The sequence below is a fragment of the Heterocephalus glaber genome, unplaced genomic scaffold (genome assembly GCF_053883595.1).
Source record: "Heterocephalus glaber isolate CG9 unplaced genomic scaffold, H.glaber_assembly_v1.0 deba00001553, whole genome shotgun sequence".
Classification (NCBI taxonomy): domain Eukaryota; kingdom Metazoa; phylum Chordata; class Mammalia; order Rodentia; family Bathyergidae; genus Heterocephalus; species Heterocephalus glaber.
Genome location: NW_028258344.1, coordinates 17,879,558 through 17,896,740, shown reverse-complemented (window position 1 = coordinate 17,896,740; position 17,183 = coordinate 17,879,558). Strand labels below are relative to the sequence as shown.

The window sequence follows — 17,183 nt, the reverse complement described above, 5'->3', positions numbered from 1 at the left end:
ATGTGTACTATTATCTGATGGCTGCTGGGGCGATACTGTGGCAGATTGGCTCACGTGCCAACAGAGAAGGCTCTGCATGCTCACTGTGTCACTCATGCCATAGGTTTGCTACCACTGCCCTAGATGATCTTGGGAAGGCAGGGCACCTGGAGCTTTTTTTTTTTCCCAAAGGCTTTGAAATAAATTTGTATTTCTACACCTTTGAGTCTGTGATGGGTGGGGTGGCTTGCAGATTTCTGAAATGCCCTCAAGACATCTTTCCTATCTCCCCATTGCAACATGCCTGGCTTGTTTTTACCAGTGCTTGTGTCCTCATACTCCTTGGCTGTACTTTTATACTTTCCTCTTTTCTAGGAAATGCAAATTTTTCAAATCTTTCCACTCTGCTCTTCTTTGCTCTTGGTTCTCATTGTAAATTTGGCTAAAGTAATACCCATAGGCCATAGCCTGAGTGTTTTGCCCCCTTGAAATTTCCTTCACCAGATAAACTAGTCCAGCACCCATAAACAGTTTCCCACAGTCCCAGGAGATGGATAAAATGCATTCAAATTCTTTGCTATAGTGTAAAAAGGATAGCCTCTAATTCAGTTCACCATAGAACCCTCATTTCTATCTCAAACCTCATCAGCATCACCTTTTCTGTCTACATTTCTGTCAGCATTGTGGTCTCCTGAAGCCTTCCTAGCATTGCACATTGTCTTTTGCTTAGAGCATTCTAGGCTTTCTTTAGCTTGTTCCTCCAAACTTCTCCAAATTCCTTCCAAAGGTTTTTCCATATTGTCAGGTATAGTTAAAGCAACAACTCCACTACACAATACAAATTTTCTGTGTTAGCTTTCTATTATTATAACAAGATTCCCGAGATAAACAACTTTTAAAGAGAAAAGGTTTATTTTGCCTGATAGTTTGGGAGGTTTTAGTTTATGATTGATTTATTAGCCTTGTTGTTTTGGGCCTGTTGTGAGACAGGACATCATGGCAGAAGCCTATGGCAAAGGAATACTGCCTACTTCATGAGTAGGAAGCAAAAGAGAGAAAAAGGAAAGGGCTGGGTTCCCACAGTCTCCTTTGGGGGCACCCCTCAATGACCTAAGGACCTCCCACATGCCCCATATCATAAAGTTTCCATCATCTCCTGATAACACTACCCTGAGGACAAGCCTTTAACACGTGGGCCTTTGGGGGACATTCAAGATCCAAACTGTCATGAACTCCAAACACCAACCCCCTTTCTCTTCTTTGACCAGATGACAGGGAGAGAGTATTAGTTTTCACTTGGTGCTTTAACAAATTACCACAGATATATGTTGAAACAACACAGATATATTGTCTTAGAATTCTGTAGGCCAGAAATGTATAGGGCTAAAATCAAGGCCTCAGAATTTCTTTTTCGGAGGTTCCAGGAATAAATCCTTTCCTTTGAATAGGGCCCCCTTCCTTCATCTTCACAACTAGCAAGCTGTATCTCTTTGACCAGTTTTCCCTGGTCACATCTTTCTCTCTGGCCAACACCAGGGAAGGGTCTCTGATTTTAAGAATTGTGTGATTAGTATGGACACATCTGGACAATCCAACCTAAGTGGCCCATCTTGACATTCATACCTTCATCCCATCTGCAGAATTCCCTTTGCATGTGAGGACACAGACAGTTTGTGAAGGGGCACCTTGCTGCCTACCACAGAGTGATGCTGCCATTCTGGATACTTGCCTTGCCAGCTCACTGACCTGTCCAAATGCTTGTGGTGAGCTCCATTACAAAGGGGACTTCATGTTGAATTGAAAATAATTAGATAAAGGGCAAAACAGGAATAATGTTGGGAAAGCCGAGAAAGCCTGGTTAGAGGAGGACATGGCAATGTGGGTGCTGCTGCTCAAGTTCCTTCTGCACACTAAAAACATTCTTTAGCATAGTGAATCCTGCTCTTACTTCAGCTTTGTATTGTTGTCAAGGCTGGCAGATACATGGATGACCCACTTGGAGGGCCTGACCACAGAAACAAAGTAGTGGCTAAGTCTATAGTTTACATGCTCAATTTTTAAATTAATTTTTCAAAACACCTGCTTTAGGAGACTGTAAAAAAACTGCATATCTCTCTGACCACCTACCTTCCTTTTTTTTTCTTCACAATAAGTAACCATCACCTTAGCAGGCAGACAGTCCTTTGTTCTAAGGGCAAGCCATTGTATAAAGTACTAATTTTATGGAAATTACCTGAGCTGCTTGGATTGTGGAAGAATGAATGAAAAGGGCAGGCTATAATGAAAGTTAGAAAGCAGAGCAGCAAGCCGGTTACTTGAAGCTCAGTGTAGTCCTTTTTCATTTAAAAAAAGTCACATCATTGATTTATTTGCAGTGGAATAGACTGAAGAGCTGACTGTAATGTGATAAAGTTTAGAAGTACAAGTCTCATTTTTGTTTCTCTTGTTTTGTGTAAAGAGAGATATAGCATTTAATTATAGACCTTCAAAGCAAAAAAAAGAAAAAAAAAAAAAAAAAGCCAAACCCTCAGAAACACTAAAATTCAGATTCTCTGGACAATAAACTTTCAGGCTTACCTTGAAAACCTGGTTTTTCAATCATTTAAGTGACTTAATATAGTCAGTCCTAGAGATTGCTGGATGAAAGGCTAGGAGAATCCTCCACGATAAATAAAGTTGTTTGCATTTCAAACCTATCATTTCCTTGTGACAAGAGACTGGTTTAATTCAATGCATACATGACCACCATGGGCATTCTGAGCTAACCCCAGTAGTTAGATCCACTCCCAGGAAGAGTCAACATGAGTGCACATTTTAGGGAGAAAAAGAAAAAGAAAACAAACCTTGAACATTTACTTAAAAAATGAAGGCCACATTCAGTCATGTATAGTTACCATCAACTTTAATAGGAACAGCCTGTTTCTGGGAATCAGGGTAAGTTGGTGGGAAAATCGTGATGTGAAAGAAAAGGAGATAAGACAACTCACTGGGCAGCATGTTCAGTGACTTAACAGAGAAATGCCTGTCATAAAGGGATGACTTAAAATTCACATTTTGCTAATGAAGACCATTGTTGTCTCTCTGAGAATGACCTAATGCTGCTACATTGTCATTACAAACTAATCCCTGAGGAAGGAAGCAGGAAGAACAGGCACTGATTTCAACACTATTTGCTAATTGCTAATTGACAAGGGGAGAGTTAGAAATTACAGAAAGAATAGAAAAGACCTCCAGTCTGTGGACACACACACACACACACACACACACACACGAAAACACACACATGAACCGTGACTGACAAATAGGCACGGAAAATATCTTATTGGCATCATGTTTCCAGCATTGCTATAACTACGCACTAAACAAGTGATACATGAAATGGTAGCGACATCTGTTCTAGAACCTGTGGAGCTTTACTCACAAAGCAGTTGTAAAATCTTTTGGGATCAAAAATATTTCTGTGTCTCTATGCAGATGCTTCCCTCCAAGGGAAACAGAGAGGCACAAATGGATACGAATATACAGCTGAAAGACAGTAATAAAAACAAGCAATGCCATCCACTTCTTTAAAATACCCCTTTAACTTTTCTCCTTTCAAATGAAGCTACATTTATCACCTTGGGTATATGTGTCTTTTCTTTTTTAAACCATAGAATATGTTAGTTGTCATAAAGCTACAGTTTAACATTGCGGTTGGTAGGCTGCGGTAACATACAAATGGATGCCGAGTGTGTTTGTTTTGATTTGCTAGGAAAACATTTTCTGACCTTAGAAATGAAATCATTGAGTTGTCTATTTGTTTATGGCCAAAGACTTATGGTGATTCTGGGTACTTATGTTAGTGTATCTTTGAAATTCTCAAATCCACAGTGAGTGGGAAGTTATACAACTTGGGTTTAGCATCATTCAGGATGTTCCTCATTAAGGACCCCAGATCTGCTTCCTTTCCAGGACTTCCCAAGATTCATTTACATTTATCATCCAGCAAATTGTCCATGCTGAAAGGCTGAACAGCAGACAGTGGGAGTCCATTTAGAACTTGCTTCTTAGTGAAGTTTCAAGTATGTCTACCCAAATGAGGGTCATTTGATTTTTCCCTCATTCCAAAGTGTTCTTTAATATTGGGTAGCATATTTCTAACACACTTGGAATTTTTTTAAGTTTCTAACCTCTTGCTTTTAAACTCTTAAACCAAATTAATTAATTTATTCAGTTGGAATAGTTTAAGCTTAAGATTTTGTTGATTTTACCATCTTCAGGGCAAATTAGGAGGAGTGAAGTAAAACATTTTTGTGAATTGTTAAATTTTGGTGTGTATATGTAAAGCCACTGCATTATCCATTGCCTCCAAAATAATTGATCTGATAGCAAAGGCTTATTTTGCTTGATGACCTCCATGAAAATTTTTGTCTTGCTAAACGTAATGTGGCTTTTTCAGCCACTGTGCATAGTCCTGTTGTTGTGGGCATTTTCTGTACACAGAGAAGCCAGCTCAACTCCGTCCAATGAATCCTTTAATCTGTAAATGTCTTTTCTCAAAAAACAGTGCGTGATAAATTATGGGTGGAGGTAGAAGGAGAGCCCCCGTTTCTGTGGTTGGACTCGTGTCAAGTGGAGGAGGAAGTAGCTCTGAGAGAGTTCTCACAGTCCTGTACCTGCAAGGGGAGGCACCCAGTGGGCCAGCTGCGCCACCCTCCTCTGCTTCCCTAAGCAGATGGAGCTCAAGGTTCTCTATCCAGTACAGTTACACCATCTACTCCTCAGTTGCTTCATCTTTGCAACCCCACCACCCCTTCTCACTGCTGTTGCCTGAATCCCATAGAGTCCACAGAGTCCTGAAGTCCCTTTCTCTCTCCTGCCAGCAAATCCAGGAAGGTAAAATGAAACAACAACAACAACAGCAAAACAAAAACGAAAAAACCTCTTCTGACAAACAGAGAAAGGAAGCAAGTAAAGGGAATAAAACTTGTTACCCTCAGGATGTTAAGAAATGTGTGCCATCTTGTTTGTGGTCATTGGATAATTCTAAGTGACAAAATAATTTCTGGAGTCACTTCCTATTAGTCAAAATTGCAAGTGTTATAGAAATACCCAGTAGAATCTCAGAAGTCAACCTAGGGGGTACAAAGAGGGATGTGGGACCCTCACAAGACAGTAAATTCCTTTTCTAGAAAATGGAGGTAACTTTCAGAGCTTCAAGTAATTATTGTGCCAAACAAGCAGAATGAGCATGGCAGATATACTAAGAGGGATTTTGAAATAATGACTCTTAATTGAAAATAGCCAACCTGAAATTCGACAGGCTGAATGCAAGCAGTTGCACGTTTGGAGGAAATAAAATGATGTGACCAAGAGTGTAGTTTGGGTTCAAACCTCTGCTTCGCCATTCACCAGCTGGTGACCTCAGGTGCAACACTGACTTCTCTGGGACTCTGGGTCCTTATGGGTAGGACCTGCCTTTGAGGGTGTGACAATACTGAAGGCCATGCAGGTAAAGAAGGCTGGTCCCATGACTTGACAGAAAAATGCTCATCAAATGCTCTGTTACTGTTTACAGAGGTTAAGATAAACTGTCCTCTCTGCCTTTTATAAATTAAAAAGAAGTCCTTTCATACTTATAAGCTATTGTATTCAGAGTTGTCAGTAGGATGTGGGTTGAATGATCTCATCAGATAGATAAGAGCATGTTATTTGGATGCCTTTAAGCATACCTTTGAAGGCCAGCAGTCACACAAGAATTTTGAATATCCGTTCATGGCATTGAGTGAAAGAGTATACCGCCATTCCAGCCTGTAGCACATTCTTTGAGTGGTGACAATCATTTTGACAGTGCGCAGGGGACCTGAATGACATGATGATAAAATCACCCGGGAGGTTTTGTAAGAGCTGAAACCCTGAACCTGCTCCCTGAGACCTGGCCTTCATTTCCTATATGCATCTCTTCGGATGGAAGAGAACAATCACTGAGGGGCCTGGATGTCATAAAACAGGCCATTTGGTCTTCAGACAATGCTGGAAACCAAGTGTCCCCAAGGCAACTAATGAAAATAGTCTATGATTAGCCTGTAAATGATTTAAAAAGTTTTGTTAAAAGTTTGGGGGCTGGAGATGAGCTCAGTGGTAGCTCATTTGCTTAGCATGAATGAGACCCTAAGTTCTATCCCTAGTACTGCAAAAAAAAGAAAAAAAATAAGTAAAAATTTGGTCCTTGTTGGTAATAAAACAGGACCAAGAAGTCTGGAGCTCTCAGGAGCCTCATTCAGTCATACCACAATGCAAATTTAAATTTCCTGGCACTCAATGATTGTTGATAGTCCATTTGAGAAGTTGATAAAAAAACTAACATTCCTACCATATTAAGGATCAGAACTAAATAGTTGATCATTTGTTCAAAATTGTTGAATCTACAAAAAACTCTAAATTTGTTAGCCCACCCTTGAAGTTGAGGATATTTGAAAAGAAAGTCAGGCACAGATTGGTTTTTGGATCCTAGAAATGAGTGGGCCTGGCTCTCAGGACCTCGATGCATGTATAGAAAGTAGGGTGACCAGAAAATGTACAAACCCGCAGGCCTGTCCTCAACACTGTCCTGAGCAAGTAGGCAAGTCTAAACAACTGTCAAATCCTTGGCAAATTCCTTTAAAAAAATTTTTTTTGGAGGCCTGCAGGGAGAGCTCCCCAAATCTGGGTCTTTGAAGAGTGAATTTAATTGTAGAAAGCAGCCAGTCTTCACTATAGTCAAGCCTAGTGAATGAGGAAAATGATCAGGATGAGCAAATTAAAAATAAGGTGGGGTCATAAGATGACAAAACTGGTTTGCTCAGCTGACCCACGTTATGGTTCTGAGGGGTTATTCCAGAAGCAGTGAAAGAAATACCTTCCTTCCTCCTATTCCTGAGTACAATATCTAAGAGGGCAGATGGAGAGCACAGACCAAAATCTTTTAAAAAAATAGGTATTGCCTTGGGCCAAAACTTAAGTTCCTAAGGATTTATTATAAAGAAAGTATTGAGATGATTCGCAGTGATTCCCTGAGTAAGTTTGTTTCAGTAATAGAAACATCTTGAAATTGGAACTAGCCTAAGCATCCAGTCATTTCTACTGCTGGATTGACTAAATACAAGAGGACTTATGAAATCAGTAGGACATTGTGAGCCATAGAAGTGATACTCCTAGCCGGGTGAGGTGGCACATGCCAGTAATCGCAGCATTTGGGAGGCTGAGGCAGGAGGATCGCCTTGAATTCAATGCCAGCCTGGACTATATAGTGAGTTCAAGGCCAGCCCGAACCGCATAGCGAGACCCTGTCTCAAAAAAACCCAAAAACAAACAAACAAAAAAAGATGAACCCGAAATGTTTCTGTTGGTATGAAAAACTGCTCATGTTAAGTGAAAAGAGCAAATTACAAAACAGTGTTAAGATCAGATCCCGGGGAAAGTATGTAGATATGAGGAAAGAATAGTAAAGGATTTGGAAAGGAGGGAAGGATTGTGGATATTTTCTATTCTTTATGTGTGTCTATATATTCTAATTTTTCTGTAACAATAATTTTTATAATAAAAAGGTAATAAAGGGAAACATTTTAAAAAGAGACTGATTCTGTATGCTCAGAAAGGAGCTATGATGTACCTGTACTAGTGCACAAGGGAAGCTGTGACAAAATAGCACAAATAAGGTATCTTAACAGAAACCTTATTTCCTAGGCTGGAGGCTGGGAGGCTGAGATCAGGCGGGACAGACTTTGTTCCTCCCACATGCTGTGCAGGCTCTGTCCTGTGCTTCTCTCTGCAGCTGGTGCTTTGCTGGTGTCCGGGGCTTCTGCTGCATCACTTGAGTCTCTGCCTTCATTGTCACACGGTGTTCTCTCTGAGTGTGTGTGCCCAGATTTCTGCTTTTCATAAGGACAACAGTTAGACTGGATTGGGGGCTCACCCTACTCCACTATGACTTCATCTTAACTACAACTGCAATGACCCTGTTTCCAGAGAAGATCACATTCCAGGATATTGCTGATTACGGCTTAAGTGTATGACTTTGAGGGGGACACAGTTAAACCCACAGCAGTAGCCTAGGCAGATAGCAACATGCTTCTGCCCACAAGGTCAATACTAAGCTGCCACCTGCTGCACAGCATGAAGGTGGCCAATATCAGGAGTAGTGGATGGAGACACTGACCTATTCCTTGCAGGACTGCGGGTTCAAAGATAAAGGTGGAAAACAACCCCATAGCACAGCCTCCTCCTACCCCAGGTGCCCTGGCCAGGGCTACAACCAGGGATGAACATTCAGAAGAGCACATCTGATCTAGGGGCACACTTTAAAGATCTAAAAAGAAGGAATAACCTAATGAAAAGGAAAATGACACATTGTTACTTTTGGTTGCATATAAGAGATGTGACTTATAGTCATCGATACTCATCAGACCTGGTTCTGGTCACATTTTGATGAGAGAAAATGTCTTAGCATTGTGTGCTTCCCGGTCTCATGGTAGCTCAGAACAGGGCAGAATCCCCAGGTATTCATCATGACTGTCTTGTGCATTTTAAGTGCTAATCATGGTTTGAAAAAAAGGTTAAGACTGATACCACTAAGCCTAAGAGGCTTATATTAGCCCAGTATGGTGCAAAAGTCCTGGGGAATTTCATGAATGATTTCTAATGACACTATTTCCTATGGGAAAAATTCGTTTGGTACCCATCAGTCTCAGCATTCAACATGAGTTATGGAATGAATTAATGGAAAGTACCAAGGTATGACTATACAAAACAAAACAAAAAAGCTAGAAAGGCCAAAAGGGAGAAGAGGTGTTGTAAGTATTATAAGAAGACCTGCACGTGGATATTTATAGTAATTTTATTTATAATCACCTAAAACTAGAAATAATCAAGATGCCCCTCAATAAGTGAAAGAGTAAGCTAACTGCAGTACATCCACACAACAGAGTATTATTCAGCAATAAAAAGAAATGAGCCATGAAAAGACAGGGAAACCTTAAATGCACACTGCTAAGTGAAAGAAACCAGTCTGAAAAGGCTGCATAGTGTATGATCCCAGCTCTATGACATTCTGGAAAAGGTAAAACTATAGAGGCAGCAAAAAGACAAGTGGTTGCCAGGGACTGGCTGGGCTGGGGGAAGGGAGAGGGTGTGGAGGTGAATAGGCAGAGCTTGGGATTTTCAGGATAGTGAAATGACTCTATGTGCTATTGTACTGATGAATGCATTTACCAAAACCCACAGACTGCAAGACACAGAGTGAATCCTAATGGAAACTGGCAACTTAGGTTAACACACCAATATTTGCTAATCAGTCATAGCAAATGTACCACATCAAAGTGAGACGTTAGTAATAAGGCAATTTAGGACAGGGAGGGAAGCAGAGTATATGTATACTACTGGCCAGCTTTTCTATATACCCAAAACTGTGCTAAAAAAAGTCAAGTCTATTAACTTAAAATCAACCTCCCAAAATATATTCTGCATAAAGAAATGTAAAAGAAATCATGCATTTAGCTAGCTACCCAAAGGGGGCCTTTGGCAGATAAAAGTTGGGGAAACTGCAAAAGTTAGCTCTTTTTCAAAGGCAGCCGAAAAGACACACGATGACCAAAGTGTGAACCAGCGGGGCTCTCAGAGATTCAAACACTCCTGACCGCTGACACCTATCTCAGACTCAACAAAGCCTTTCTAATGGCACTCAGAAGGAAGGGGGAGGGGAGGAGGAGGGGAACCAAAGTCTTATTCAAAGAAATAACAGTTTGGAACGTGCACAAGAGTGTCAACAAGTTATGTAGATCTTATCAGCATCACATTTTTGATGCCTCCCAGCAATCCAGCCAGGCTCCACCAGCCTGTCAACACCAGCGGCGTCCTGCGTCTCTGGGGCCCATCAACACCTTGGGAGGCCCTGTCCCTGCCAGGCCTGCCTCCCCAGAGCCCTGGAAGCCAGGGACCCGATCGTCTCTCCCTCTCCTCTCAGGATACCATCACATCTTCCACCCGGGTAGGCCTGAGTACCTGGTGTCCCTTCCCCTGCTAAGACTCGGTGGCTTGGTTGGGGCTCAATGTCAATAAAATGGAACAAATCTTAACGATAACTTTGCAAAGAGTACACAAGGTGGAAAAATCTAATGTCTTCACATCTGAAGGAAGAGAATATATACTTTCAGTCCTATGGAGAGAAATTATGCAGGTGTTGAAGTATTTAAAGCTTGTATCATTCCAGTTTTAGTATATGTGCTGCCCAAGTGAGCACTGAAGTATTTAAAGCTTGTATGTGGTGTTCCTACATTTGCAGATGAAACATCATTTTGAAAAATGATGAATATGGGAGAAGGCATAACCCTCCATTGAGATTCTTTTCTTCAAACCTCCTAAAAATGAAGCCCCCAGAGTCTAGAAATACATATGTAAATATATAGTTACATAGTGTATAAATTTATATATAAAATGTGTGGACATTGATTCATGATAATGCAGACTTTCAAATGTAACCTTGATAAAGGATGCAAAAAACATTTTTTCAAGCAATGAAATGATTGTCTTTCTTTTACAATTACCTGTTTATTACATTAGAGTCAGTGAATGGATCTCTTTGTTTTCATTTTTAGGCGGCTTTAAGTGCCTTGAAACAATTTTCTGAACAAGGACTGGATCCAATTGGTGGGACAATGACTACTGAAAAACGTTCTCTTGAAAAGTGAGTAAAACTTCCATCAGTATTTTTATATTTGTAATTTTGAAACAGTACAAAAGATGAGACACAGATAATTTTAAGGTTTTTAAAAATTCAGACAATGTTATCTAAATTTTACAAAATTACTCATAATAGAAAATTAAAATGTAGATTTTTGTATGTGGTACTGAAGAATGTATGTAGGGATTGTCTCATGGAGCCACCTCTCCAGTCCTTTTTTATTTTTTATTTTGAGACAGGGTCTCCCTAAGTCACCAGGTTTCCCAGGCTGGGTTTGAACTTGGCGTATTCCTGTCTTAGGCTCGCATAGTGCTGGGATCGGAAGTATGTGCCACCATACCCAGCTTTAAATGTAGATAAATGAAAACAGTATACTATTTATGGCCATATTCATCTCCTATAAATTGTCTGTGAAACTTTTAGCCTATGAACTGATCATTACTTCTGCATTCTAACTAGAAATATTTATGAGTCTTTTTGACTGTAAAACTGCAAAACTTACAAAAGATTGTTTTTTACTTCATACTGCTAGGCATTCTCTGGCCAACCTCTTTTCTGCAGAAAAAAACCAAAACAGAACAACAGCAACAAAAACCTCTCACAATCCTGCTAAGTTGTGGACAAAACTAATAGAAAAAAGAAAAAAAAAAAAGATGGAGAGGTGTCCTTCTCCTTGGCTACATTTGGCTTTGCACATTGTCACAGAAGTGGGCTCCCTAGGACTGCAAAGGCAAAAATGCAGCTATAATAACTATTTTTGAAATGTAGCTAATAGCTCTTTATGAGGTTTGAACATAAGCTTCTATCTAAGGGACTGATTTGGGGGTCTTTCCAAGGACCCAGTTTATACTAAAAAAATGGAAAGCAATTATATTCACATAGTACAATCTGAAGCCTTTCAAAGTAATAATGACAGCTGATGAGATCCCTGAACACACACCAGAGATAACATTTTTAGAATTAAAATAAAAATAGATAACCCAGGAAGTAAAAACCAGATATACTGATCATATAGTTAAATGAGCATTACCCCCCCCAAAAAACCCAGAAAACAACAGTAATAACAAAAACAACCGAATTTAGTCATCAATATTTAAAAGGTAAGAGCGTGAGAAGAAAACATTTGGTAAACAGACATGGCATTTTAAGCTGTCTATAGACTGGCAACCATTTATAAGCTAATTTAATCAAAACCATTTCCACATGATCTCATCAGCAGACTATCTGAACATAAATATTGTTGTTTCACTTTAAAATGTCACTTTCGTGGTGACCTTTGAATCCTATGTGCCATCTGCTAATAAACATGTCTGAAGATGTGCAACCCTGGACCTCAGCTCTTGTTGCTGTATTAATCTTTCAGACAAGCCAAGCATCTGAGAGAGAAAGCGGACAATAACCAGGCGAACCCGGGCTCCATTGCTCAGGACTGCAAGAAATCAAAGTCGGCCATCTAGCAGCTCTCAGAACCCACGGCCGCCACCGCATCCTTATAAACCTGTCAGCACACATGAGGGTGTCTGTGTTCAAGGAAATGAATGACTAATACCATGATTTGAGTCTTATGTGAAGACAACACTATTCTAACACAAGAGATAATATACATGGTACTGTTTATTCAACTGGGGGAAAATAAAACTGAGCATTTCCCTTGGAACTTGAGATTAGATCATAACTCATTTGCCCAGAGGCAGTAGAAATCTGATCCTGCTACTGGAGCTTAAAATAACAATTAATGAAAAGTGTTAGAAACAGAGCTAAAGTTTTAAAATGATTGGTTTGGTTCTGTTGTTATGATTGTTTTGTCGTGGTGCTTGTGTTCAGTTACATTCTCTCCTGTTTGAAATAATGCTTGACAATTCAAAAATTAACCAATGATGTACTGTGGAATGTGATGGTTGTTGTCTTCATATAGAGTCACACAGTTTCTCTTTTTCTGCAGATATTTGTAATCTTCATCCTGTATCGATATGAATAACTTTAAGTTGCACTACACAAAGATGTATGCAAACTAATATGTTTTAAATCAGGTCCGATATTTGATTAAAAATATGAAATAATGCTAGGAACAAGTAGTTTCCATGTATGCCAGGAATTTAAAGAACAAAACAAAACCAAGTTGTTGTGGGTTTTGAGCTCCATGATGCCATTAGCAACCAAGGGGGCGTCTTGCCTCTGCACATCCCTTTCCTGGATTCCACTCTCTCTTGTGGAAATTGTGCCCACCCCTACCCGTGTGTTGTAGCCACTTGCTGTTTTTTGCATCAAGAGTGTCTTTATTAACTTCCTCTGGACTTGGGACAATGAGTGGGATCAAAATAAATAATGTACATGGCGGGAAGGGAAAGCCTGTTGGAGAAGCTTCCAGCCAGCCACGATCTGGACCAGCATGTTGGAATCCAGTGTAGTGGCCAATGCAGTAAAAATGTGGTCAGTTTCTGTGTGAAGTGTTGTTATTGTTGTTCCTTCATTCTCTCACTCTCATCTTTTAAATATCACCTCAGTGAAACCCATCCGAAGGCTGCCACCCGGCAGAGTCATCCTGCTCAGCAGAGGAATTAGTGGCTGTATCTGCGAAACTGCCGAGCTGCCTCCTGGGTGACTCGGGCAGGCTTCCTGCCTGGCCAACGTCATCTCATTGTTCAGGCTTTCTCCTTATTGATTGCACACGTTGTGTAATGAGAAAACACTATATGGTCTAACTGCGCGACCCAACCTGAAAATAGGAATAATTATGTAAGATTTCACAAGCAAAACCACCACAAATCATGATCTGGCTGACTCACACGCGACTGGAGAATAAACAAACAGCACCATAAGGAAATAACTCCGGGGTTGTTGTTAATGATTCCCATGTGGGGAAGTCCGTCCGTATTGGGAGGGCTGGGTGCCCTTGGAGGAAATAGGTTTTGTTACATAAAGCTGGGTTCCTGTGAGAACAGCATATTTGTGAAGTTGAGGTTCACAAAGGTAAACTGTTTGAATCATAGCCCTGTTGCCTAACTCAAGGGCTCAGGGGTCCTAAATCATTCCCTTAGAAGTAGACAAGCCCTTTCCTCAGCTAGGACATGACCACCTGAGGCTTCTGCCCTCAGATGAGGTGGGGGCTTATTTCAGGCAGGGTCATGAAAGTGGCTCTTCACAACTGAAGCCTTCTGCAGTGACACCCAGGCCACCAGGTCTGTGGGAGGGTGATGAGTGCAGGGAATAAACAAAGCCAATCAGTTCCCAGGACCCAAATATCTGAAGCATCTAACAGGAGCTGTCCTCAGAGCTGATACATCACTGAGCCCACAGAGTGGGCAGCATGGTGGCGGGGGAATAGAAATTTGCACAGGATCTCAAGTGTCATGCTAGATAATTTATCCACAATCCCATGCCCTCTGCCTGCTGGAAGAGCCACAGGAAGGCCTTCAGCTATCTTCCCCGGAACAGCAGCACTTCCTGGGCCTTTTAAAAAATTACCAATGCAAATGATGGGTGGCCTGCAGTCCCTGGCAGGGACCTGCTGCACATTCAGTTCCAAAGCGCAATGTTATATATCATTGAGGGGAAACCATTAAGTAGATTTATTGAAAGAATGTTTCTTCAGCACAAGGAGATCTTTTTGATGAAAAATGGAACTCATTATTCTTTAAAGGACACAGATTGACTTATCTCCTTTATCAATTACAGTGTCTGCTTTCAGCTTTTCTCAATCAGCACAGGGCTTTTGTAGTCATTTCCCAGTGCTGAGGCCAATGTGTTTTGTGAAAAAGGGTTGTTTTTACATTTTAATTGGAAATATAATATTGTACTTTAGAACTCTGACCATCCCTTCCAGTACAACTTGCCAAAGATCAATGGCAAGACACCACCTATCAGGCCATGGCAGACATTCCTTGCCTTTCCCGGGGTGACCCCCCTCAGAGAAGATGTCCCCACATTCTTCTCCCCAGCAAACATTCACAATGGTGATTTTAAAAAATAATTTCAATCAATTTTGTACACCATAAAGTAAAAATAGATGAATGAGAATACCTAGTGACTGGAAATGTGGTCCAGACCTACTGACTAGGGTTTAAATCCTCCTGCACACGCTTTAGCACTCTAACTGCCCAGAGTTTGTTTTGTACCTTTTCATTTCCAAAGGCCTTTTGTTACTACTATGGCCAAGAATGACAGAGAGCCTAACAGTTTTGCACACAGAGCTGATAAGTCATTATGACAAAATCAGGTGTGAAATCGCCTTTGACTCTTATAGCCTAACTCACCATGATATAAGCACCTGGTAAATGTATAAGTGATACATTGAAGAAGTGGAGAAATGAATGATCTATCATCTGACACTTCTTGGAGAAATAAATTTTAAATCTCACACGTGGAGATGGATACTTATAATAACACATGGTGTTACTGTTGATATGATATTACACACTCAACCCCAGGGAACTAGGCAAAAATCTTTCACTTACTTCAGAAGACTTTGGATCCATGGGACCTCCTTCTCCCATCTTCTCATTTTTCATTTATATTTTTTTTCCCTAGGCTAACAGAATTAATGCCAATCCCCACCCTGAGATAAATTCCTGTATTTTCAATCGCGTGTGCATAACTTCATGAGGAAAGACTTTGTAATATCTGGTTCAAAGCAAAGACTTCCATAGACCTCGTCGAACTCAGCTGTCTATTTCTGGCAGATGCACCCAAGTTCCATCTCACCTTGCAAGGCTTGTTTAAAAGTTATCTCAATGGGGAACCTTTCCTTTTAGGTTCTAGCCTCTTACCACAAGAGTTCCTTGACTTTATCTCCAGCACATTCTAGTGTGTGCTAGGAATTCAGAAAATAATAAAACAACTTCATTTTCAAGAGTTCTCATTCTAGCTATTAGAAAAGAGCAACAAGAAGATGAGCCTGAAGAATTGAACGTGCTGCACTCAGAAGTGTTTCAGCTAGTAGTTCACCTGCTCTTCTCCTTAAATCATTGACTGTTCTCTCCCTCCTTTATCCTCCTGAGCCTTGGGAACTATGCTATACATTCGGGTGACATTGTCAAAGAAGCCATGTCTGCTTTCAAGGATCTTTTACCTTTAGTAGCATGTCTCACTCCTACCACATTCCAAACATCAATTGCCCCCTCCCATGTACACATACTAAAGTGAAATCTCTTTAAGCTCACCAACACTCAGGAAGCCAATCCAATCAACCCATTTTTTTTTTTCCTCTTTGTATGTTCTGATCTGGAGCATACTCATCTTAATACAGTAAATACTCAATAAATGTTTGTTGATTAGATGAGCAACATGGAAAAACTCTGCCATGATAATTTTTCCTTGTCTAATTATACCAATGGTGACCTGGACAAGAGAAGTCTGACCTATTGGAAGAAGCCTCCTGCTGAAGAATAAACTTCTAGCTCTAGTTCAGTTAGCATATAGCCTTGTTGAAGTTATTCAACATCTTCAAGTTTCAGCTTTTCACCCAGAACTCAGGGAAAAGAACATGCAGGAGTATATGGACTATTTTTGAATGTTTACACACCATGGAAGTAAATACAATATTTCAGTCCATTAGTGGGTATTAGGAAAGAGCAATGGTCTAGAGGTCTAGTCTGGGGTTCAGATAGCCTCAACTACTTTCCACATTTTTAAGTGGGCAAGGCTTCTTGTAATCATATGCTAATTCTTTCAACATAGTAAACAGTGAAACTTAGTACTGTTCCCTAAATGTCATATTAGTTGGATAAAGATGTGACTTTGGCAAGGAATATAGTCTTCCTGGTTTCATCTTTCACATGCATAACATGACAGCCCCCAAGAGCAAGGTAGCTCTACATTTCTCATAGTACCTTTATTACTAGTGGTATACTTTTATTCAAATGTTGTCTGTAAGAGATATGAAGTTTTTGTGAAACACCTGGAGGGAAAATACCACTCCTGTATCAATTAGGGACCTTTTAGTTGCAAGTTATGAAAATCAATTCAAACCAGCGATGGGATATTTCCCATACAGCCAGAGAAGTGTTTTGCAAAAATACAGAAACACAGAGCCAGGGAGTAGAAGGCTCTGGGGAAACTAGGAAATTCTCTTTCTCTTTCAATTCCCCATTCTTTCTCTTTTTTCTCTCTCCCAAACAAGTTCCTGCTTGTCAAGCACACACATTGGAGAACATGGCTAACAAAAGAACTCAAGACTGCAAATACCTGAAGAAACACTACCTTTCTCTTTTGATTTCATTCCCAAAGTTTTAGGAAGTGACCCCTGATTGGCCTAGCTTGTACTAGTCGTTCAGCCCTTGGCCCATGTTGTGCAAATATGGCTGGTTTAAATCTACCCCAAGGGAGCAGTGTGGAGTAGTCATGGGAGATGACAGAATTACTGTTTAGGGAGACAACCCAATAGATATCTACCTCAATTACTTCCTACATTTTTACAGGGGCAAAGCTCCTTATAATCATGTGCTAATTCTTACTTTCAACATAATAAATAGTGAAACCTAACTGAATAATGTTCTCCCAAGTGTCAGAG

The 17,183-nt window shown here is 40.4% G+C and overlaps 1 protein-coding gene across 13 annotated transcripts in view; it reads left to right on the top strand.

Moving 5' to 3' along the window:
• Stau2 (staufen double-stranded RNA binding protein 2) overlaps nucleotides 1–13,122 on the top strand; it is a 282,856-nt gene extending 269,734 nt beyond the window's left edge. For all 13 annotated transcript variants that reach the window (XM_087190484.1, XM_087190479.1, XM_087190488.1 and 10 more), the window contains 2 exons: nucleotides 10,590–10,678; nucleotides 12,039–13,122. In XM_087190484.1, coding sequence (XP_087046610.1) covers nucleotides 10,590–10,678; nucleotides 12,039–12,132 — 183 coding nt within the window. In that variant the 3' untranslated portion in view covers nucleotides 12,133–13,122. The remainder of the gene's footprint in view (nucleotides 1–10,589; nucleotides 10,679–12,038) is intronic.
• The last annotated feature ends 4,061 nt before the right edge of the window (nucleotides 13,123–17,183 follow it).